This window comes from Coturnix japonica, chromosome 4 (genome assembly GCF_054131305.1).
Source record: "Coturnix japonica strain WE chromosome 4, WE-NBRP24, whole genome shotgun sequence".
Classification (NCBI taxonomy): domain Eukaryota; kingdom Metazoa; phylum Chordata; class Aves; order Galliformes; family Phasianidae; genus Coturnix; species Coturnix japonica.
Window position 1 is genome coordinate 43,443,360 of NC_140666.1, and position 22,407 is coordinate 43,465,766.

Sequence of the window (22,407 nt, forward strand, 5' to 3'; positions counted from 1 at the left end):
GCGGGACAAAGCAAAGAAACGGGCACAGCAGCCGAAACGTCCGCTTGTCTCCTCACATCAGCACATCCAATCCTATTCGGGGGGTTTATGCGTTATGATTTCGCAAAGTGGGGGGGGAGAAGGGGCAAAGGGAGAAAGAGCAATACATTGGGTTTTGTTTTCCTTCAACGCTAAGCTTCCCCTGAGCTGCTCAGAAGGAACTGGAAAACACTCCTAAAGAGAGCTACGAGGAGCTCGTAAGAACAGATCCGTGCACGTCAGAAGACGGACATAAACGCCCGCTGCGGGCACTCCGCTCACACCGCCCCACTTCACAGCGCGGCCATACGCAGCGCCGCGCCGGCTCTCGCCCGTCCCCTGTCACGAACGGCACAAGCCGAGCACCAGGAGCGGGAAGGACCCGATCCTCGCAAACTACAGCCCCGTCACCGCAGCCTCCCCGCGGAGCGAAGTCCCGCTCCTCCCTCCCCGCGTCCCCTCCCCGTATCCCGCAGGCTCGGGGCAGAGCGGTGCCGGCCGCGGAGGCACTTACCGGCGGCAGCGACACGCCCGCGGCGGCGGGGAAGCTCGGCGGCGGCAGGCGGCGGCCGCGCCACAGCAGGCCGAGCATCGCGCCCAGCGAGGCGGCGACGGCGGCGCAGCCCGCGTACAGAGCGAGGCGGAGCGGCGGCAGCAGGGCCCAGACGGGCCAAGCGCCGTTCCCCGGCCCGGAGAGCACCCGGCCCAGCAGAGCGACGCAGGCGGCCAGCAGCCCCAGCCCCAGCCCCGCCGCCAGCACGAAGCGGGACGCGCGGGGATCGTCGTCCTCCTCGTCCTCCGCCGCCCCCTCTTCGCCCGCGGCCGCCGGGGCGCCGCGACCGCCGGTTTCGCCTCCGGGGCCGTGGGAAGCCGAGGGGCCGGCGGCGCCCCCCCCCGCCGCTTCGGGCTGCCCTGCCGCGCCGCTACTGCCGTCGGCTGCGGGGAGCATGACGCTGGAAGCGCCGCGGGCAGCCAGCGCATCTCCCTCCGCGGCAGCCCCCCGCGAAGGTCGCCGTCGTCGGGGTCTTCCTCCGCCTCTCGCCGCCGCCTCTGGCACCGCTACGGCCGCCGGGGGAGCCGGCTCTCATGCCCGGCCGCCCGGCCGCTTCCGGGCGGCGGCGCTGCCCGCCCGTGGGCGCCAGGAGCCCAGCGCCGCGCCGGCAGCAGGCGGGGAGACCCCGCCGCGCCTGACGGGTCTGAGCGGGGGAGGAGCGGGGGCGGCACCGAGCGGGAGGCGGGGCACAAGGAAACGGCCGGTAGTGCTGCTGCTACGGGACGGCGGCGGAGTGCTGCTGATCCCATCCGCCTGGCAAGGGGCACAACAGCCGGAACAGGACATTTCAGTTCCTCTTTTAGTCATCAGCCGAAAGAGTCTGTGCTCTTTAACCCGATCCAAAGCACTTTCCAGTAGCTTGAATAGCTTTATTACACAGTTTATTCTGTTTAGTGGATATTAAATTGTGCAAAGACCTTTTAAGCACCAGCTCAGGCCACCCACAGCAGCCAGAATTATTTAAGTAATGTGTCTAACGTGATTAACGGTAAAAATCATCACACACAGAAAGCGAGAATACAATACGCTTAATTCCTCAGAGCTGAGAAAACACAAGGCTCTGGGTAGAGATCAGCACCTCTTTTGCTATCTTCAGAAAGAGCAATGAGACACATCTGCCACAGATACGCTCAGATAACAGCCAAGGCCTCCATCAGAACTACTAAAGGGAACTGATGTTTTAAATTAACCTGAAGCAGAGCACGTAACATTGTTAGCTCTGTGTAAAGAGAGTTGATTTTCTAATTAAGGTGTTAATTCTCAGAATTGGAGAGGAAGATAAAATATAAACCTACCTACGATGTAAACCTCCATCGTCCTGCAGTGCTTACGCACAAAAGCCATTCTTTTCTGAATGAGTAATCCCACCAATTTTAGTTAGGCTTCACGCATCATACCCGGAATCAGATAGACCTAAATTAACTCAGGTGTGTATGTACGCAACTAGAAGGAGCTTTGATTACTTTTCTTCTCTAACATTAGTGATTCTATGGAGTGTACCTTATTTAATACAGGGTATCACATCATTGCTCCAATTTAGTGCACCAGCACCTTAACTAGGACCCCCCCACCTCAAGCTGCAACTCATAGGGTCCCCTCACGTCACCCTAAGGCTCCATTACTTCAGCCTGGTTACCCCCACCCTAGTGCAGGATACTGACACCCGCACTCAGAACTCCCTTGTGAGAAGCCAAGAGCAGACACGGGGACGAGAAGCCCAACACAAGGCTCGGGGTAGGCGGGATAAGAGGGGCGTTAAGTCCCACCCCGCCCGCCCCCATCAAGCCCCGCCTGTCCCCGCCCGGCTCTTAAGGGCCAGGAGGAGCCGCCTGCCGCCATGACGCGGTGGTGACGTGGTGCCGAGCCGTTGCTGTGGCTGCCGAGCCGTTCCCAGAACGCAGCTGGGTTGCCGGCCTGGTGGTGGTACCTCCCCTGTGGAAGGTAGCTGGGAAGGGGCCGCGGGCCTGTTGGAGGCGGTGCGGGGTGGTAACCGGCTCTGCTGAGGCGAGAAACGTGCCCGTTAATGTCTTTATTCGGGGTTTCTTTGCCTTTGCTGCTTGGGTCGCTGCCTGAGTGATGTGTTCGGGGTGTCTGCTGGGACGGAGGTGCTGGAGTCTTCTTGGTGGTGGGGATTAAGCCTTGCTGAAGGTGGTGCGTGTTGAGTATGCTTCTTCTGACGCTAGTCTTGCTATGGTGTGTGAATGTATGTGTTTTATCTTTCCTGCCTTGATCATATAAGGCACACTTAGTGTTTGATTGAATAAGTGATATATTTGAAACTTAGTGTCTGCAGGAAGCATATTTTTCCTGCTTAAGAACCAGTTTGGTAGTGACTGATCACTGCAGTTATCAAGAAGAAGAAATCAGTGAAATGTTTCATAGAATCTGTTTGAGGGCTGAAGTGATGTTGGTATTGCTAGGAAGTTAATAACTAAATGTTGGCTTAAGAAAGGCTTGGTAAAATAGCCAGTCTCTAAAGCTTTAGTAAGGTTTGGAATGCTTCAACATTTCCCACTAGTTGATTTGTTATGTATATGTTGTTCCTTTGTAGTTTCTCATCCTAGATGCTGCTTGTGATACTGTGAAATGGAGAGAACAAGAAAGAAGACAGTGAGGAATTTTGGTCTTTTATTGCTTGTACATTAACTTAAAGGTCTTTGCCCTGCAGTCATCTATGTCTCTGTGGTGGTCATATGCTTCCATTGGCTGTGTTGCTCTACACAGCAAGAAAATGGTCTCCCTTAGATATCTCCTAGCTGTGTGACAGGCATAGGAACAAAAAATACCACCTCTTCATCTGCTTCCTCTTGTTTGCTTTTAATGGAAACTGCAAAATTGAAGTTTAGTTTGAGTGATCAAGAGTGTGAGTGAGAGAAGTTGACCAGTGGTAGCACATCTGTTTTACATTAAGAAGGAGACTGAAATAGTTATGGGTTGTGCCAGGAAAGTGGAAGGAGCATTTCATAATGAACTGATTGCTGTTGCAACTGCTGCTCTGTATAACTTTTAAACTGCATTTATTCTGGTAGTAGTGGTTGCTGGCTGTTAATCAGCTCTGGCTCAGTCTCAGTGGAAAACTGGTGATTCAGCTGTTTGTAGTCATGTGGAATGGGGAGATGTGTGCTCCTCTGTTGGTGCTGATGGTGAGGAGTGTGTGGGCCCTCTGCCCTGCTGGCCACTATCTTGATTTAATTCCCTTCCTCATTTAGGAGATTGTGTTCAGCTAAAAAACACACCTAATGATTTTTGGTACGGATACTTAATGACTTTGATTGAGATACTATTTGTTTAACTTCTGTTGTTGAACTGGGCAGCTGTAGGGAGACAAATAGGTTATAGGTATATATGGAAGCTGTATTTCAGCTGTACTTCCACCTGCAAACCTGGTTTTGCCTTATTCCTTTTCACTCTATGTACGACAGTGTTAACAATAGATCAGATATATGTGCTTGACTTGAGATAAATGAAGCATGCCGCATTTAGCCATCAGTCATAATTAAATACTGCTGTTTACTCTTATTTATGTTGTGTACACTTGAATGTATTAAAGTATATTATCCTCTTAGGAAACTATTATAAGGACACATCCAGGAATTCATATGACAGTTGGACACTGGAGGCTATATAAGCTTTCTTGAAGGCAGGGATCACAGGAAGTTGTGTATATGAAATATTGCCAAATTCTGTGTAATATTTCAAGTTCAGAGTAGCAAAATGCTTTATTATTAAGAAGTTACTCTTATGCTGTTATGTAAGAATTACAGATTACAAGAGCTAAAAGAATAAGGAATAAAACTATTACATGAAAAGTATACTTGCATTTATTGTCATGCTGACTTTTGGAAACCTTCTCTGGTGGTTGCAGGAAGCCCTTCAGTATGGACCAGTTTGAAGATACGTCAGATGATGAAGTGGATCACGCTTTCTATGAAAGTGACTTTGGAGAGGAGAAGAAAACTGAAGAAATGGGTGAATATATAGAGAAAGGAAGTACAAAGGTAGTTCTTTCAGACCCTGACTTGATTGCTAGTTCAAAGGATGCAGACTGTTGTGAGGAGGAAAATGAAGAGAAGCAGGAAGATTTGCAGAAGAGTCCGTTCCTAGAAGATAGCACAGACAATCCTGGGGATGCTTCATCTTTTTCACTTCCTCCAGTTTGTGAGAATGCAGGTACATCTGGAGCAACATCTGCAGCAAGCAGGAGAATGCAGGAAAATGTTCCTCCTGGGAGCCCTGAAATAAATTATTATACAGATGAAGAAGACAGTAGTGATGATGACAGAAAACAGAAGATTAGACCAGAGTCAGCTAAACAGTCCTACAATGTAGGAAGGGCTAGCAGAACATACAGTACTACCAGTTCCTCTTCCTCATCCTCAAGCTCAGATACAGATACTGATAGCTCTTCATCAGACTCATTGCATTCTTCCTCCAAGAGAAATGCTTGTAGCGTGATTCTTCCATCTCCAAAACAAAAATGTGCATCAGCAATAAAATTACCAGAAGGAAAAATGAAGCTTGGAGACCATGTGGAGGAATCTGAAAATGCAGGTACTATTATAACATCCCTGTCAACTCCAGACAACAGTTCCAACCAGCCTTTCGAATTTGCAGCTTCAATTGTTAACATTTGAAAGTAAATGGAAAAAAGAATGTGAGACAAGAACTACATGTGTATTTAGAAGAATTTCAGTACTATGAAATGCTTGAATACTCTAAGGCTTCAAAATACAGATTTGCACATATACTTATGTATTTTTATTTTCTTTTTCATTTAGAATCCAAGTCTGATTTCAGCAGCAATGGCTCACATGATGGTGTGGATCTGAATCAGCATCTGAAAGTTAACTTTTGAATGTATTTATCTATTTTAAAAATGTGTAGTGTTTTTATGTTTTTGAGAACAGTATAGAAATGCACTTAATGGAAGAGAATATTAGGGATTTTTCTTTGAGCTAGATAATGCATTTTGACTGTAGTTTGCTCCAGTGTGTTAGAGCTGGTATGATTACAGCTATGTGTTGTTTCCTTACTTTATGCCTTGCTATGTTGAGCCTATATTAAGGAAGACTTCAAAATATGCTGTGTCCATCATTTAACTTTCCTGTGAATAGAAGTCAGGTTTTTATTTGCATGGAGGTTCTTCTAAGAAAAACAAAGCTAACCATGAAGATTCTGGTAGGAATATTTCTTAACATTTGATAGTCCCTGTGTTACAATAACTCCTTCCTGGTAGGAAAGGCTCCATCTACTTGCCAAAACATCATGTTGCTAGGCAATTAAGAAGTTATAATGTCCTGCATCTTTCTTTATTCCCTGATATGAAGAAGCTATTTAACAACCAGTGATTGTAGAAGGATTCCTTACATGCCTTAAATAAATGGTTATTATTGGTTTAAAGAAGTATTCTCAGAGAATGACTTGAATTGCTTTTTGGAGGAGGGGAGGTTTTTCTCTGGAATGTAAACCAGTTCTAAATAACAATAATGAAGACTGAGTAATGAGTAGTAGAGTTCTGTGATTCTGCAGAAAAGACTGAGAGGGGATTTGATCCGTGTTTATAAATAGCTAAAGTGCAGGAGGCAGTTGGATGAAGCCAGACTCTTGTCTGTGGTGTGTAGTAACAGGACAAGGAGCAATGACCAAAAATGAGAAGATTGGATGTTATGTACTAATATGTGGAAGAAATTCTTTGCAATGAGAGTGATGGAGTACTGGAACAGGCTGCTCACAGAGGTTGTGGTGTCTTCCTTGGAGATATCCAAGACGTATCTGGATGCCTACCTGCACAGCCTGCTGTAGGGAACCAGCATTAGCAGGTGGACTATCTCTGGAGGTCCCTTCTAACCCCTGCAGTTCTGTAATTCATATCATATGGCAGTTAATGTTCTTGATTAAGATGTGTATTACTCTCAAATGCCTTGCTACCTTGGCAAGCATGAACTAGGTTAATTAGTTTAAGTAGTTTAGACTTTAAGTGGGGTGGGTTTATTGATGTTGGAAAGTAACTAGTCTGGGAAAGTAGGAGTTGATCTTATTCCTGATTATTATTTCCAGGTATTTTCTTAACAAATATGAATCACTCCCCCTCTTCCTTTTCCTGACTATCTGCATGAGATCTTCATCAGAACTGAAGAGACGTTAGTGTTGTTTCAAGTGACAACAGTATAAGCCCTGTTTTGTATCCATGAATCAGTATTTAAAACCAAGAAATCCTGATGATCATTTCAAGTATAAAATTCAGTAGTCTGTACTGATAAAACATTTAGTTCTAACATTATGTGAGTCTCATTTCCCAAGATCCCCAAGATTTGAAAGATTTCTGTGTAGCCTATTACTGCATTGTATCTAGGGGGTGTGCAGCAATTTATTCCATAGAACTCCATACATTGGTAACATGAACATTTGGGAGACCCGAATCTCTTGCATTAGAAAAGGCTTCTAAGAACAAAGAATTTAGTTTGTTTTCTTCTCTGTAAGATGAGGCTGATACCTGTTTATTTCACAGAAGTGTCTGTGATCATTAGTCTGTAAATCCATGGTATTAGCTATTATTAACCTGAGGAAGTGGTATGATGGGTTAAGTAGGACACTGGACTGAGGACTTGATCTGCTTCATGCTCTCCCTGATCTGTATGCTCTCTGATGAACCTTTTTGGCCTTTTCTCTGCCTCAGATTTTCTATCATAAAAACAAAAAAGCATAGAAAATCACTTGGTGAAAACCAGTGTCATGTCAGTGTTGTTACTATGAAAACAAAATCCCTCTTTCTTAGGACATTATGAAAGAAATAGCAGCTTTAAGCACTGAAACAACTTAATACACTTTCCTTCTGGGACTGCAAGAGTGAAACATGTGTGGCTTAAGTTTAGCCTCAGTGCCACTGAGACAGCTGTATCATGCTGTCCTAATGTATTTGACTTGCTAATTATTTGAATTTTATGTAAGGTTTGGCTGGTTTTAGTCTTCAAGGTCATTTAAATACTTACACATTGAAAGCAGTAAACAGCTCATTCATCCCTTAAAAGTGAGTCAGGTGTGTCCCTATGGAAACCAGCTTTCCTAGAAATCTTGAGAGGTAGAACTCCATTCTTTATGCAAATGCTGCTGCTTGTTTACTTCTCTCCCCCAAATAATTATGGTTCAGAAGCAATTAAGCACATGTAGGGATCTCTTTAAATCACATTATTCATTGGTAGAGTATAAAGGTACAGATGAACTGTTCCAAGACTTAAGGGAGAGGACAAATTACAGACTCTTCACAACTGTAAATGACTTGAAATGTCACTGTTGCCTCATGTTGTCACTGGCCACTGTGAAAACAGTCAAATAATTAAAATACTTAAGTGTTGGGATTAATTAGCAACAAAATGGTTGGACTCCCCCTGGGGCAGGGGGGTGGAACTTGATCCATGAGGTCCCTTCCAACCCAAACTATGATTCTATGATCCTATGTATTTTTAAGATCCCTTGTTACCTGGGCTGCTTGATTCTAAATTGTTCAGATAACTTTGAAGCTCCAGTAACAGTAGCTGTACCTGAAGTACTTCAGAGCATTTAGAGTAAATGTGTTTACTATGTTGTGTGGGACTTTTTTTGTTTATTTACTGATGATGAATTGTCTGTGCTTCTGCTGGCTTGTGTAGACTTTGCAAAGGCACTTACCACCTTTACTGTGAGTGTTTTTATTGCCATGAGATTGGGAGCATGTTCAATACATTTGGGTGTGCATACCTGTTACTGTATCTTTTTGTGTCACAGTAACTACAGAGTGAAAAGGAATGTTTGGCAGTGTAAGCAGTGTTTCATAGTGGTGCGGCTTAGACAGGTTTTCAGCTAGGCAGCCTAGGGAGTAAAATATTGCTGTGGGTTAGGAGTTACAGCATTGGAAGCCTCCTTGCTGACACAGCTTGTGTGCTGCTGCTGGAAGTGATGATGGTGATTCTGACTGTCCACAGAAACAGTGTCACTACTACTTTGGCAAGTCTTACGCACCTTTTTTGGCTACTTTCTTAGGTTGCTACTTTGGCTTATTTGATCATAGTTCAAGAAGCAGTGGCTTTATGATGCCCTTGTTTTGTTAGGAACAAGCACTTGCCCTGTAATACTCATGATTGTCTCTCAGGAAGTTATATACTAGGCATTCTGTTGCTTTTCTTCCTCACGGGCTTAGTAATACAAAGATCTGTTGAGGAACTGAGGGAAGTAGAGAGGAGCTATAGACTTAGAGATTAATTTCTGTGCCCTGTCCTCTTGAGGAAAACCTGCTGTTGTACAAGTCTGAAATTCAGTTAGGAAATGTGAGTCTTCTATAACTCAGCCACTTATTGAGAGTGTAATTATTGGGTTTTGGCAGTCATCTGCTCAGATGTCATCAGGCAACTTCACAGCAGAGATCTTGTGGTGGTTGTAGCAGTTGATTTTTCCTTTGTTTCTTTTGAGCTGTGGCATATGATACCACCACTCTTTGGAATTTTCATTGGTTGTTATTTAGAGGCATAAATGCAAGAGAACGTGTAACCAGTAGTGTTAGGGGCACAAATACAGGTCGGGGCTTCAGCTTAACAACTGAGCGTCTCCTCTTTGCCATAGCCTGCCTTCCACTCATGTATGATGTGTGGTCTTCATCAACTCATGAGACTCAATGGATATAAGGCAAGAGATGATACTGTTTCTCACAGCTTCATGATAGAATTATATAATGTGGCTCCATGTGAAATGTACAACTGTCCAAAACTATTACAAGTTACTTTTTTTCCAGCTATGTTCTGCAATGCTAGTTTTCCATGTTCTCATAAGGATATGTTTGATTCCTTTTTTACTAAGTATATGGTGGTTTGATGTTACCTTGTAAAGTGCGCTACTAGCTATTTTCCATATATTTCTTTTTATCCCTTATAGGTTTATCCAGGTGCGATTCTTATCTCAGGTTTGTCTCCTAAACAGCTTTGATAGGAGCACTAGTTTGTTCTTGAGAGTAACTTGCTAAAATGTGATAGTGCTTATCAAGAGACATCATGCTTTATTAACCTGTTGGTTGGTGCATTTGATCTGTGCTGTTTTGCATTCTATTGGATTTTAAGTGATTTGCATCTTCCCTTGACAAACTAATAAATCAACATTTGCTAATGTGGATGGCCTTGTGGTTACAGTTACCTAAGAGTAGTTTCTGCATATATCAGCCTGCATGCTGATGGGGCAAAGTCACTGATTTCTGAATGGATTCCAGAATTCATGAACTACGTGAATTTTGAATTCCAACTTCTTTAACAGTGACGGTACTTGCTTGCATCAGTTCTGGAGTGTAATCAGTTGAGATATTTCAATAATAGTTTTTGTAACCTTTTAAATTAAAGGCATGCTCATCATTTTGAGTCTTATAAGCTATTAATGACTGCCTCAGAAGTTCCTTACTGTAGAACTGCTGACATGGAAATGTTTTGCTGAGGAAATATTGCTGTGCATCCATTTCCTTTTTTCCTGCTTTGCTCAAAGCTCCTGATTTGGTTGCATAGGACTCCTGTGGCTAAAAACAAGGGATACCTTTTGGAGGCACTGTGATATTGGAGTGATGCAGGTAGCGCTTTGAGTAAGGTTTCCTGCCCCATCTCTTGGCTCCTAATACCTGTTTGATCTAACCTGCTACCACCGTTCCTGTGGCATAGGCTCATTCCTGTGGCTCAACTTTGTAATAATAGAACAGCAAAGCTCTTAGAGAAAGCCAAGGCATAGGGGTAGGTCGATAGTTTTGCTGGAGCTTAGCTACAATTAAGCATAAGCAGCTCTGGCCAAGAGAGGTTTGCCAGTTTATACTTGTGAATATGCGAGTCTGCTTTCTGTATATTTTTGTGTGCATTCCTTGTATTTTATTTTTCTATCTCAAAACCTCCAGTCCTGGTTTAATATTTCAGTGTTTCTACTGTCCTAAATTGCCAACTGTTTCGTAGTCTGTCACAAATAGTCTCTCTATCCATTAACCTTAATTTCTCTTTGCATCATGCTGGTGAATTGCAGCACTGCTTCAGGAGTAAATAAGCAAAATCACTTCAGGAAATGCATTCTGTATCACTGAGTCATGCTTTCCCAGTGTTGTTTTTCTATCTAAAACAATTTGTCCTGTCCTTGAGGTGAGACAGATATCTTAAATATCATTGGAGCCAAGAGAAAGTCACTTTCCATGTGCAAACCTGTAAATATTAAGTGACAGGATGATTCCTGGCTTTGTGAATTATTTCTAGTCTTGGCTTTCTGAAGATGTTTGCTATTGCCTGTAAGACTAGACTTATGCTTGTATTGGTGGCACAAATGATAACCACTACGGTGATAATGGTTGCATGCAGTGTTACTTTAGTGCTTTGTACCAGTAACCCCATTAGCATGTATAGATAAATGCCATTGCTGATGGCTGGTGCTGTTGCAACTCCAATGAATACCTGAGGATAGAATTTTGTGTGCATATTGTCGATGCATAGTGAAGGTAGAGACTGAGGTCATCACTTTGAAAGGGGTATTAGAAGTACTGGCCATTTAGAAGAAATGGCCATGCACAGAAAGCTGATCGACATCTTTATTGCTAAGTAACTAATACATCTGACTCAGTTCCTTGTAGAACGTGTAAGTGTTGCTGATCCTATTGCAGTGAGTTCGGTTGCTCACTGTATCCATTCAGCTCCTCTAAACTACTGTCTGTAAATGAGGAGGAGTTGCCTAGTGAGAAGGAAGTATCTGGCCAACCTTGGACTTGATTTTTGGAGTGAATCTTGTGTAATATGAAGGTATTGAGGAAAACGTTCAGTCCTGAAAAATTGCAAAATACATGAATTTGAAGTTCAGTTGGGGAGGGAAAAGATACTTTTTTTTTTATGCCTGTAAATATATTGTAACAAAATATAGCATTTACATTCTTTTTAAATATATATATGCTTTTATTTTTGCCATTTTAAAGCTGATCTGCAGTTGGAGAATGAAGAACTGCGAAAACTAACTGTAGGTCATCCAGCTGAAAGAACAAGGGAAAATATTTCCACCAATGAAGAAGTAAAGTATTGCTGTGATTTTAAAGCTGCTCTGGAGTTAAGGGATAAACAACAACGAAAACTGGGCATCATTCATCCAGCCAGAGGAACAAGGAAAAATTATTCTTTCACAAATGATGAGGTCAGACGGATTGATCAGGAGAACCAGAGGCTGCTCCAAGAACTGGCCCGGCTGTGTGCGTCGCCAGGAAGCAGAACTAACATGCTGAAGAAGTCAGCTTCTCCATCCCTTCAGGTGTACCACAGTGCCATCAACAGGCAGAAGGAGCAGCGCAGAATTGAGAAAGAAAACCTGGTGAGTTTTGACAATTGCTTTGGATGGGTAAATTTGGAGCTGTTTATTATTAACAAATCACTGCTAAAGACTTTAAAACTGATTAGTTTAGTTTAGTTTCACTGCACTAAGTCTGCAATGAATTTCCACAAATATACTGTTTGTGTAGTTGTTAATTATGCTTTATTTTCAGATGAAAATACATTATACTTTGAATGCACTACTTTTTAGCATTATTCAATTTAAGGGTAATTGTCATTTCCCCAGTCATAATTTTGTATAGCAGTCAAATTCTGTTTGCACTACTTTGTGCATTATTGTTACCTACCTTTCAGGAACAAGCTTGCAGAATATAAAGCAATCGATATGACAGCATCAAACCCATTACATTTAAAACAGGGCACAGTGTGAATGTCACTTGTTTCTGGATCATAACTATCCATTGCTTTCAATATTTGTAGTTCTGCTTTTCTCATTATTTGAATGTATGTGACAACCAGAAAAATTGAATTAGTGGAATGCAGGAGCTTAGGCTCATTTGGGAGAGTATTAGAGCTGACACCAAGTAATACTGGTTTTAACAAGACTTTTAATGACTGAATTGTATTATGGTGAATGACATTTTCATATCTAGTTGTTCATTGCTGTGTTTGAAAAGGAGGCAACATAGCTAAAAGTATTAGGGAAGTTGTTAGTGGAAGTAATGTAATGTTCTTTTTTTCTTCTGTTAGGTTGAAGTTTCCTTTTACATAAATAGAATTCTTCCATGCTGAATCTTTATCTGATTGTCCTCTTCAGGAAAATACATTACACTTCAGTTCTTCCATCTCAGATTTCTACATCATTTAAAACTTTCCCTAAGTGAGCAATGGGGGGGTTACAGGTGCCCATAACACTTCACACAGAGAGGGATTTGGTGTGACAACATACTGTAGATACAATACTCTTCATTGTGAAGGGAGAAATGTTTTTAGGATTCAGTTTTCTTAAGCTTTTAGGACTGCTTTCTTTATATGTTGTGGGTGTACCTGACTAATGTAGAAAAAGGAATCTGGGAGAAGGCTCTGGGGAGACTTCATAGTGGTCTTCAATACTTGAAGGGAGCATACAAACAGGAGGTGGAACAGCATTTAACAAGGATGGATGGTGATAGGACAAGGGGGAAGGGTTTTAAACAGAGGCAAGGGAGACTTAGGTTAGATATGAGAAGGAAGATGATCACTCAGAGGGTGGTAATGCACTGGCACAGGTTGCCCAAGCAGGTTGCAGATGCCCCATCCCTGGATGCATTCAAGTCCAGGCTGGATGTGGCTCTGGGCAGGCTAGTCTGGTGGTTGGTGATCCTGCGCAAAAACAAGGGGGTTGAAACTAATTAGTCTTTGATGCCTCTTTCAACTCAGGGGTTGCACAGGCAGATGGACCCCATCCCATGTGCAGGCACGTGTCTTTTAATTATGTCAGAACTTTATACTTGCCTCTGCTCTTTCCTAAATGGAGCCTGCTTTGGGTGGCTGAACTGAGCTAGCAAGCCCTGTGTGTGTGCCTCTTATCAGTAGAGGACGCTGTTGATTGAGCAAACCTGTTCCTTTTCCAAAGGTATGGCCAGCTGCTACTCTCCCATGGAAAGCATGACTGATAGGTTACTCGTTTCCCATGTCTGTATGATCTCTGTACTGACAAGTGTTTATCTCAGTTTCTGCTAGTGAATGTATAAAGCTGAGCTTCAGAGGCTGAAAACTATTTTGAACTTTAGTGGTTTGTGTTTGGCACAATTGATATAGTATATCAGTGTAAATATTTAGAGTCCTTCTAAGTTCCGATTTGCAGCCACTGCATCGTTCCTTCCTCCTTTCATCTGAATTTAAATGTGAGTAATTTTTGTATAGTTTTTTTGTTGTCGAATGTTTTTGTTTCTCAGACTAGGATTTAAGTGTTCTAGCAGCTTAGGTCACTTGTGTTCATTCAGGTTCCTTGTGGACAGGTGACCTTTGGAGTTCATGCTGGAAGCTGAGTGGAAAATCTTAGCAGGTCTGGGGCAGCAGTTCCCAACCTTAGGTCAAGAGCAATGAGGGTGTTCTCCTTTGCTGTGGTATTTGGCCTTGCCGTGCATCCTTGTGAATTTTTCTGACCCTTGCTGTTACACCTCACTGTGCATAAATGTCAGCGTCATTCATTCCCTTGTGTTGTACTCTCCTGAAATGTACTCTGTGTTCCAGCAGATACCACTGATCCCAGCTCTAGTATAGTCAGCCTCACACACCGAGTGCAAAATTCGCTTAGGGGCTGGCTTCCCTTATGTTATGCTTGGCTCCCCAGACCCATCTGCTGGACTCTTACTTCCTACTTTCCATTGTGGCCTCTACCTGAGCAGAGATCCTCCACCCAAACTGCTTCCTTTCTCCTGCACTTTGAACTGCTTGAATTTTTGTCTTTCTGGTCACTCTGAGCTTCCTTGGAAGAAAAAGAAAGCACTTTGCAGCTGCTATATGTTCATTTATCTCCATTTGATTTAAGGCTGCTGATGGGTTGAGATATTCAGAGGGTGAGAAGGGGCAAGGGAGTGAGTGTCTCTGGCTGTCACCACATACAGAGAACATAATTTAGTTTGGGCCACATCCTTTAGTCTTGTGCTTCACTGCAGTTCCTGTGATGTCCACATCATGCTGCAAACAAAGGACACCACTTCTTGGCATGGAAACAAGACTAGGAGGACATGGGCACACTGAGGTTTTGCCCAGGTACCTCACACCTTCCTCATGAATTCTGTGCTGCTTCTGCCTTCCTTCCATCCCTTCCCCAGGGACCATTCCCAGATCAGAGAGCATCACACTTCAGATGTCACATACTTTATGTGACTGTAGGAAGATTATTGGGGTTATTTTGCTTTACTGGTCTCTTTCTGGAAGAGCTGTAGGAAACAATCCTCTTAAGAGGTCAGAAATACTAGCACTGGGCTTGGATGCTCCTTGGATACTCAGTCACGCAGGGTTTTGTGAGATGTTGCCACTTACTATGTAGGTTATGCTAAGACTGATACAAAACAAAGGTAGTTCTCAGGATTATGAAGTACAGTAAAAACAAAATAAAAGCAAAATAACATTGTTTCTGTGGCTTCTTTGTCAGGGAAGTTACTCAGATATGAGATTGACATGCAGATGCAGCTGGCTAAAATAAACTGCTGTAAAACGTACACATTGTGCAACTCTGCAGTCATAGTTTTGAGGCTTTAGGCTCTTCATGCTGATTCCTTACCTTACAAACCCTCTTGTGAAGAAGAAGCTGTCCCTGAATGTACTGTTATATCTGCTTCACCCTCCCCCACCTGGGCTCTGCACAGGGACAGTGTGTTTGCTAATGTGAGTGACATTAGAGGAGGCATAATATAAATAAATCTGAACAGCTGTCAAGGCACGCTAGTCAGCTGGCTACAATTTGAAGGTGGTGAAAACTGAAGCCTTCACATGGTCAAAAAGCTAAGTAAAACAAGAAAAAGTAGCATCTTTTCTCCAAGCTAGCAAAGTTGTTACATCCCTTTCCATGACAGAGGAGAAAACAGTAGTGAAAATAGTTGACTTTCTAAATGGTAGTGCAATCATATTAAGCTTGAATCAGCAACTGATAGATAGATCCTGTATTTGTCTGTTATTCAGTTTTCTCTATAAATCCCATCAGGAATGTGTCTTTGGCACCTGGATTACTTAGTGTGATTTGATTCTTTGCTCATTAAAGTCAATGACAGTTTCTATTACTGCTGTTGTTCAGGATTAAGACTACAGAAATCTGGCACTTCAGAATAATGGAAGTGTCAGTGTTTCATTTCTCAGAATCCTCTTTTGAGGAGAATATAGTGGAAGAATTAGCAGGTTTAAATGGGTAATTGAAAAAGAACATTACTTGTAGATGGTAGTTCCCTGGTACATGAGACAGTAGGCTTGTTAGTAGAATAACATAAGCACTGGATTAGATATTTAACTAACCTAATTAGATCAAGTCTGACATTTTGGTATATTGATGTATGCACGTCTGTATGAAGAAGGCTGTGCTTCAAACTGTAGGGTTCACAACCACAACTAGCATGTAAGTTAAAGTCCTTGGTACAGCGCTCAGCACAGGGTAGGGATACAATGAGAGCTATTTTCTAGCTCTCTACAAAAGCTTTTCTTAAAACAGGGATGGAATCACTTAAGCACAGCGTAATCTGCTCATTTGTGGGTAAGGATAGTATGATGTCTAGTTTTAACCTCTTCTAAAAACAATCTTTTCATACTGGAAGCAATCTGTCTTTGCTTTTATAATGTAGTCTGGATGCTTGTTAAAATACAGACCTAGTAGTAAAAGTAGAGTATTGTATTTAAACTGGGATTAAGCAGGCATATTCAAATTCATGTGTTCAGAATCAAGCTTGAAATTACTGCAATATTAAGGTATGCAAATTCTGAGGCTATTATGGGTGGAGTACAGACTTGAAATGACTTTCACAGGGAGGTGAATGTTGCTTGTATTATTTACCTATTTATTACAAAGCTGCCTATTTTGAGAGCTTCCATTTATAATATAGAAGTGTTCTTTGCTAACCCATATGTATGTAGTTGTGTTAGAAGATGGTGGTGAACTTAAACATAAACTGTTGGATGTAACATTTAGAGAAGTCTACCATTTTGTGCTCTGTAACAGGCTTTAGTGAAGAGCTATTTCTAGCTGGAGTCCTTCCTTTGACTTCTGCTTACTTAGGTATTTCCACTTGGGAGTGAACTGGTTGGCACTCAATGCAGGCACTTGTGACATATTATGCTTGAGCCAAAATGGCTTGTCCTTTCTCTCCTGCACACTGTGCAGGTTTCCAGTCCTGTGTGCAAACTCTTGGTAGTTTTTTACATTCCTATTACAGCTGGGCAATGGCAACTAAGATCTCATGATTAACGTGATGTTTCCCAAGTCAGTTTATATGCCATTTTTCTTCTAAAACAACAAAAATGCTGATTTAACAAAACAGAAATACGCAAACAAAAAAATGCCAACAGGAATAAAAACAAAGAAAAATTAAAAAACCTGGGAGTAGATGGGGGGCAGAGGAGGGAGATGATCACTTCATATAAAATGCAGTTTAATGGCTTGTGGGTTCTTGATGTCTACCATGTAAGTAAGCATTTAGATAATAAATCCTTATTAACAGTGGTATCATTTGTCTTTTGGAGACTTCTATAATTGCAGTTTGCATTGTCTCATTGGTAGATGTGTGCTATAACTCTAACCAATGATTTAGTCAATGTCAAATATTCGCAGGCCATCCATTCAAATTAAATTAGCAGAGAATGTATAAACCTTAAAAAAGCAGGCCTTGGAAGCTAAATATATGAAAAATGTGAACTTGTGAATTGGAAGTTGTGTGTAGCAGAGCCCTTCCAAATTTGTCCAACTATAAAGTTCTTTTTTTAAGAAAGATTATGGAAAATGGGATGCATTAGTTCAAGAATTTCAAGCAAAAGTGATAATAAAATTTGAGGAAAATGGGTATATCCTTAGAAATACTATGTAGGTTGCCAGAGTTGATTTCAAGAAGAGGAAATAATGTCTATAAGATCATAGTTGAAATTACTGTTAAAAGTATGTTATGGATAAGACATTCATAAAGGCCATAGTAAAAATAAATAAAATAAGAAATCCAACATTGTGCTTTTCTTTCTAGTTCCACAGAATTGAGGTCAGTAGTTCTCTCTAAGGATACTGTGGGCTGTAGGCATCCAATCTTGTGGCTTCCCTGGGCCTCATTGAATGAAGAGGGACTGTCCAGGACTGCATCTATGAGGGTTGCTCTGAAAGTAACACCTATTTATTTCCATGGGAACAATAGCAAATACCAAGAGCACAGTATGTGATTTAATAGAGCCTATTCTCAGCTACTGTATGTTTTTTCAAGTCACCACCACCAGCTCTGTATTTTCATCAGCAACAAACAAGAGCCTGCATACTGCACTGACAACAATCTTAATCAGCAAAGGTGCCGTTACTGTTGCTGAAATGCACCACCCACTTTCGTTCTTAATTATTTTTTTTTATATTAAGGCTTTACTGAAGAGACTGACAGCAGTGAAACCAACACCTGGAATGAAACGTTCTGAACAACTGTGGGACTATCAGCGCTACGTGAGCTATGCAAGTACTTCACCATCTGCAAGAGGAGAAAGTTCTCTTTCCAGGCAGCGTGGCCTGTCTCGTGAGTACTCTGAAACTGCAGATTCTTGCATTTCTTTACACATGTTTCTCTTTCATAACTCAGAATCACAATTAATGAGAAAAGTAAATAAATTCCTTTCTGTCTTCCTTAGATTGGTTTATTGCTGAGAGATCATTAAACTGATTTTTGTTAAACCATACCAAAAGAACAGTGAATCTCAGAATTGTTTACTTACCTTCCTAAATTTCTAATAAATCGTTTTGTTAACAATCTTTGCCAAGAAGGTTTTAAAAATCATTGTAAATATCTCTCAATTTGCCGGTACTTCCTTACTGAAAGGCTTAAGCAGGGGGAGGAAGTTTTAAGTTCTTTTTAAGAGAGTGTAAATCTACTGCCAGTAGCTTTGTTTCTACGGAAGGTGTGTGTGTAATATTTGGAAGTGGGTCACTTTCGCCATTGATCCGTGTACAAAGAACCACTGCATGGTGGCATATACTACTACTATTAGTACTACTAATACTATTGTTCTGACTGTTTTCAAATGACTCACAGTGTTTTAGTTTTGTATTCAACTTAAAATGATTGTGGGGATTTTTTTTGTTTTGCTCTGGAAATTATGGCAATGAAGATAGTAGTGTGGAGCTTTCTGGCATGCCAAGCATAAGCATTCATACTGTTGTGTTTTTTGTGTATGTGTTAACAGGAGCCTCTTCAAGAGCATGCACTGCGTCAAGCACAATGAGACAGAAGAAGGAAAAACCCGTGTCAGTTTTAGCTACTGGGCTGTCACAGAGACCTAAATCCGATGATATTCATGCTGCTTGTTTGTAAGTGCATGCTTTGCTTCACAATCTGCAGTGTTCCTCAGGTTTCTATTTTCAGCAAATGCTACGTGTGAAAATATTCAACTGTTTAATGATTTAAAAGCATAGTTAACTATATAATTGCTTACTAAATGAATTTAGGCATACACTTACATCAATCAGTGTTTTCTGTGAGAGGAAGTATTTATGAGAGAAGTATATAGATACACAATAAAAATTGTTAATTGTTATTTAATTGTCCAACGGTAAGTGGTATTTGTATCCATGGCATGGAAGGATGGAATTGCTGTACTATGGGATTTAATTCCTAGACTGGCACTCCTCATCCTGGCTTTAGGTAAGTCTTCTGAATGTTGAGGTCATTTTCAGATGTCTGAAAGAATCTTCCTTTGCCAGCAGCATGAAGAGGTGAAAAGCTAGAATACTGATGCTGCAGAAGGTCTTACTTTCCCATGATTATAGATGGCTTAAGGTTCATTCTATGTGTAAGGTTGTCTCTCTTCCATCTTAAAAGGGATTTTAGAAGTTATACTGGGACCTTTGCATCACAAAGAAGCATATTTTTCAACACCAGAGGCTGAAGTTTGAAGTGAACAACAGTTTCAAATTTAGTCTAAATGAGATTAAGTTTGGGATTCTTCCCAGGCTAGAGATTAGAAAGCAAAGGAATCACTCCATGGCCCTGCTTTTGTTTTTGCTGGGTTCTGTATAGTAGTTTGGCAGAACTTCTGCACCTGGTGACCTGCAGATCACATTTAGCTGTTTGACAGTATTTAGACTTTTATCTTGAAGCAGTGTTGTGGAAAACAGAATTTGTTACAATTATTACTTGTTGATAGGACTGTAAGGCATTTTTTACATAGTGCTGCTGTATTTATTTGCAGTATTGTGCTAATTAAAATTAGTCACTATTTGAAGACTTCTGTCCTTGAATGTGAATATCAAGGTCACAATTTCTGAATGTTCACATGATAATTCTCTTCTGGGAGTGAGTTTACAAAATAGATTACTTTTAATCACTTCATTTTATTTAACTTCAGCATGAAATACTGTCAATTTTCTGTCATTTTTGTAAATTGTAAGATTATACTGTAAGAAGACACAATGTTTGCCAGTAGAGTGAGTTTTCAGAATTCTATATTTGATACTAAATTGCAAAGGATGTAATTGGAGAAATGCTTCTACTTGTAGTGGAGGTTGCAATTGTTAGTGAAGTTGGTGTGTGGTGGATTTCTGTTTTTGCTTTAAATAAGCCATATAGACAGTTCTTCATTAAGTTAGATTATTTCATCAGTTTTTATAACAGTAAATTCTAATAGATTTGGGTGTTTTTGTAAGCTGTCAGTTTGTTCTCTTCTTCCTATTTTTCCCCTCCCAATCTCTTCAAACAGAAAGTGCAAGCAGCGTCCTTTAAAATTTAACTCGTGGGAACCTCAGACTTCAGCAAATTAGAAGAGTCCGGCAATGCCATTCTTCATATGGAGTTCATAGGATTTCCTCTGTACCAGAGCTTGTCTTCTGCCAGACTGTTTGCAGCATTTACTGAAGATCCTGAGGCAACTCAGCTGTTACTCCTCACTCAGATAAGCATTGACTAGCTACATTTGTCTTTTATGGTAGATATTTTCCTAATTGTCAGCTGAACACTTTCAGGATAAAACCCTATAAATAGCAGATATTTTACTTTCAAACATATCAACCAATAAAATTTCCTTATGACTGCTTTTCCTTGTATGCTCCCTCCATCTGTGATATTTGTCTGTTCAAAGTCATGAGTAAAATAGTGGATGAACCTTGTCATTTTCATCTGAATGAGAAATCCAGAGCTGCATCTGGAGCCATCTTCCAGGACAGATCATGGTTGAGATCAGCTTTGTATTCTGTGTACCAGCAGTGAATTGCTAGTGCTTGTGATGCAGGTCTGGTTTGTCTTCAGGCTATTAATTCTATTTCCTTGTTCAGGTAAACTTCTTCTATACATCTGGTAAGTTTCCTCCTGGCCAAAATGCGACAGGATTTGCCAACAGTGATCTTTGCATTTGTGTTATTTAAAGATCACCTGCTTCTCACTGCAGAGTCCTAAAATGCCATTCATTATTTTTGTTGCAAGCTCTGATCATGTGCAAAAATCATCTCCTCTGGGTTATATGTGGTGAGAGCTTGGGGCAAAAGTCGCAATTCTCAGTTCCACCCACACACTACTTTTTAACACTAGAACACGCTGTTGAGAGATTTTTCTTGTTTAAAGGGCCAGAAAGGGAAAACGGTGAGGAAGTCTCTTGTTTTTAGGGTTTTTCTTCTGCTGTGCCTCTCAGCATGCCTTAAGTTCTTCTGTTTGCTTTGTTTTTATAAGAACTGGTGGCTGCTGTTTCTTCCATAACAAGCTTTGAGCATGTTTCTACCTGTAGAAAGGTAGGGAAAACTCTACCTGTGGACATAAATTCTTCCCCTCCCACTCACGGAGTAAGGTTTACCCTTCAGATCCACCCTTAAGGTCCTAATTAAGATCCTAACCTCCTCCTGATCCACAAGATAAATGCCTCAGTGCCCTCCCCTAGTGGGTTGCTTTATAGTATAGTACATGCATGCTTGATGGTGGGTGAGATTTGTCTCAGGGCTGTTGAGTAGTAGCAAATTATCTGCAAAACTGCCTGCTTTCTAGCTTTGCAGCTTTCTAGCTTTGCAGATAACTTGATTTTACGCTGAGGGAACAGTGCTGCTTTTAAGAGAATGGTTATTCAATTGATGGTTTTGGATTCATACACCCCAAGTATCTTTGTGGAAAGTGCTGCCTGTTAAATGCCAAAGTGTGAGCATATAAGCAGAAATAAGGAGCTTTTTTTACCTGCATTTTGTGTTATTTCACCTACTGTTTCTTCTCCAGAGGAATTTGCCTGCATTGATTTTCCTTCTTAACAGCCTTCACTCCCCTTTTATTTTTTGCCTTTTTTTCTGCAATGTTTGAGAATTTTTTTTTCCCAGAATTAAATAAAATCCAGGATATTTGTTCTTATTTAGATCCCTCTGTAACTTCTGCTTTCTCTTATTCTTTTCATATTTATTTATGCTTAAATTACCCCCAAAGTTTGGTATGTCTGACATTGTTTTATTATCTTCTCCCAACTATTCAAATACCATATGCACCCATGTTAGTGAGGTGAACGGTTACAGTGTGTTGGCAGACCCTCTCTAAGGAATGTGCAAAGGAAGAGAAAGACAAGCACACAGGTCATGATTTATAAGACTACTGCAATAAACACCATGATTTTCTTCATGACCTTAAACTTCAATAGGTTACAACCCTGGTTATTTGCCACCAGGTAGAAAACACACCAGGGCTGATCAACTTCTAGGGAACTGTGTTTAAAGAGGCACTATTTCTCACAGGACAGAAGAGAAGAAAGAGCTGAGAACAAGCCTGGAAGCTCAAGAATGAAGCATTTCTTAAAGTCTATAGCAGTACTGTGGTTTAAAAGCAAAGGAGCTTCCTTTACTAGGGCAACCAGCAGCATTAGGTAATTTTTAGG

General features: G+C 41.4%; 2 protein-coding genes across 6 annotated transcripts in view; one reads left to right on the plus strand and one right to left on the minus strand.

The window, feature by feature from the left end:
* The window catches only part of SNX25 (sorting nexin 25), a 46,471-nt gene extending 45,226 nt beyond the window's left edge, over nt 1-1,245 (minus strand). The window contains exon 1 of the mRNA XM_015861380.3: nt 533-1,245. Coding sequence (XP_015716866.2) covers nt 533-967 — 435 coding nt within the window. The 5' untranslated portion in view covers nt 968-1,245. The remainder of the gene's footprint in view (nt 1-532) is intronic.
* A 1,165-nt stretch (nt 1,246-2,410) lies between these two features.
* Nucleotides 2,411-20,604, plus strand: CFAP97 (cilia and flagella associated protein 97). Of its 5 annotated transcripts, none has more exons than XM_085546666.1 (6): nt 2,411-2,722; nt 4,437-5,122; nt 11,517-11,902; nt 17,945-18,095; nt 18,760-18,883; nt 20,272-20,604. In XM_085546666.1, exons 2-6 carry the CDS (start codon nt 4,450-4,452, stop codon nt 20,330-20,332), a joined length of 1,395 nt encoding a protein of 464 aa, XP_085402792.1. In that variant the 5' UTR covers nt 2,411-2,722; nt 4,437-4,449; the 3' UTR covers nt 20,333-20,604. The 5 variants fall into 5 exon arrangements, with proteins under 5 accessions (XP_085402792.1, XP_085402791.1, XP_015716879.2 ...); XM_085546665.1 differs by having other exon boundaries at nt 2,411-2,575; XM_015861393.3 differs by having other exon boundaries at nt 2,411-2,512.
* The last annotated feature ends 1,803 nt before the right edge of the window (nt 20,605-22,407 follow it).

What these genes read in the sequence shown, in the direction of transcription:
- CFAP97 (XM_085546666.1), top strand. Translation starts at nt 4,450, where the DNA reads ATGGACCAGTTTGAAGATACGTCAGATGATGAAGTGGATCACGCTTTC. An exon ending in GGAGGAATCTGAAAATGCAG is followed by an intron (nt 5,123 to 11,516) that starts GTACTATTATAA and finishes GCCATTTTAAAG; the next exon opens with CTGATCTGCAGTTGGAGAAT. An exon ending in GAATTGAGAAAGAAAACCTG is followed by an intron (nt 11,903 to 17,944) that starts GTGAGTTTTGAC and finishes TTTTATATTAAG; the next exon opens with GCTTTACTGAAGAGACTGAC.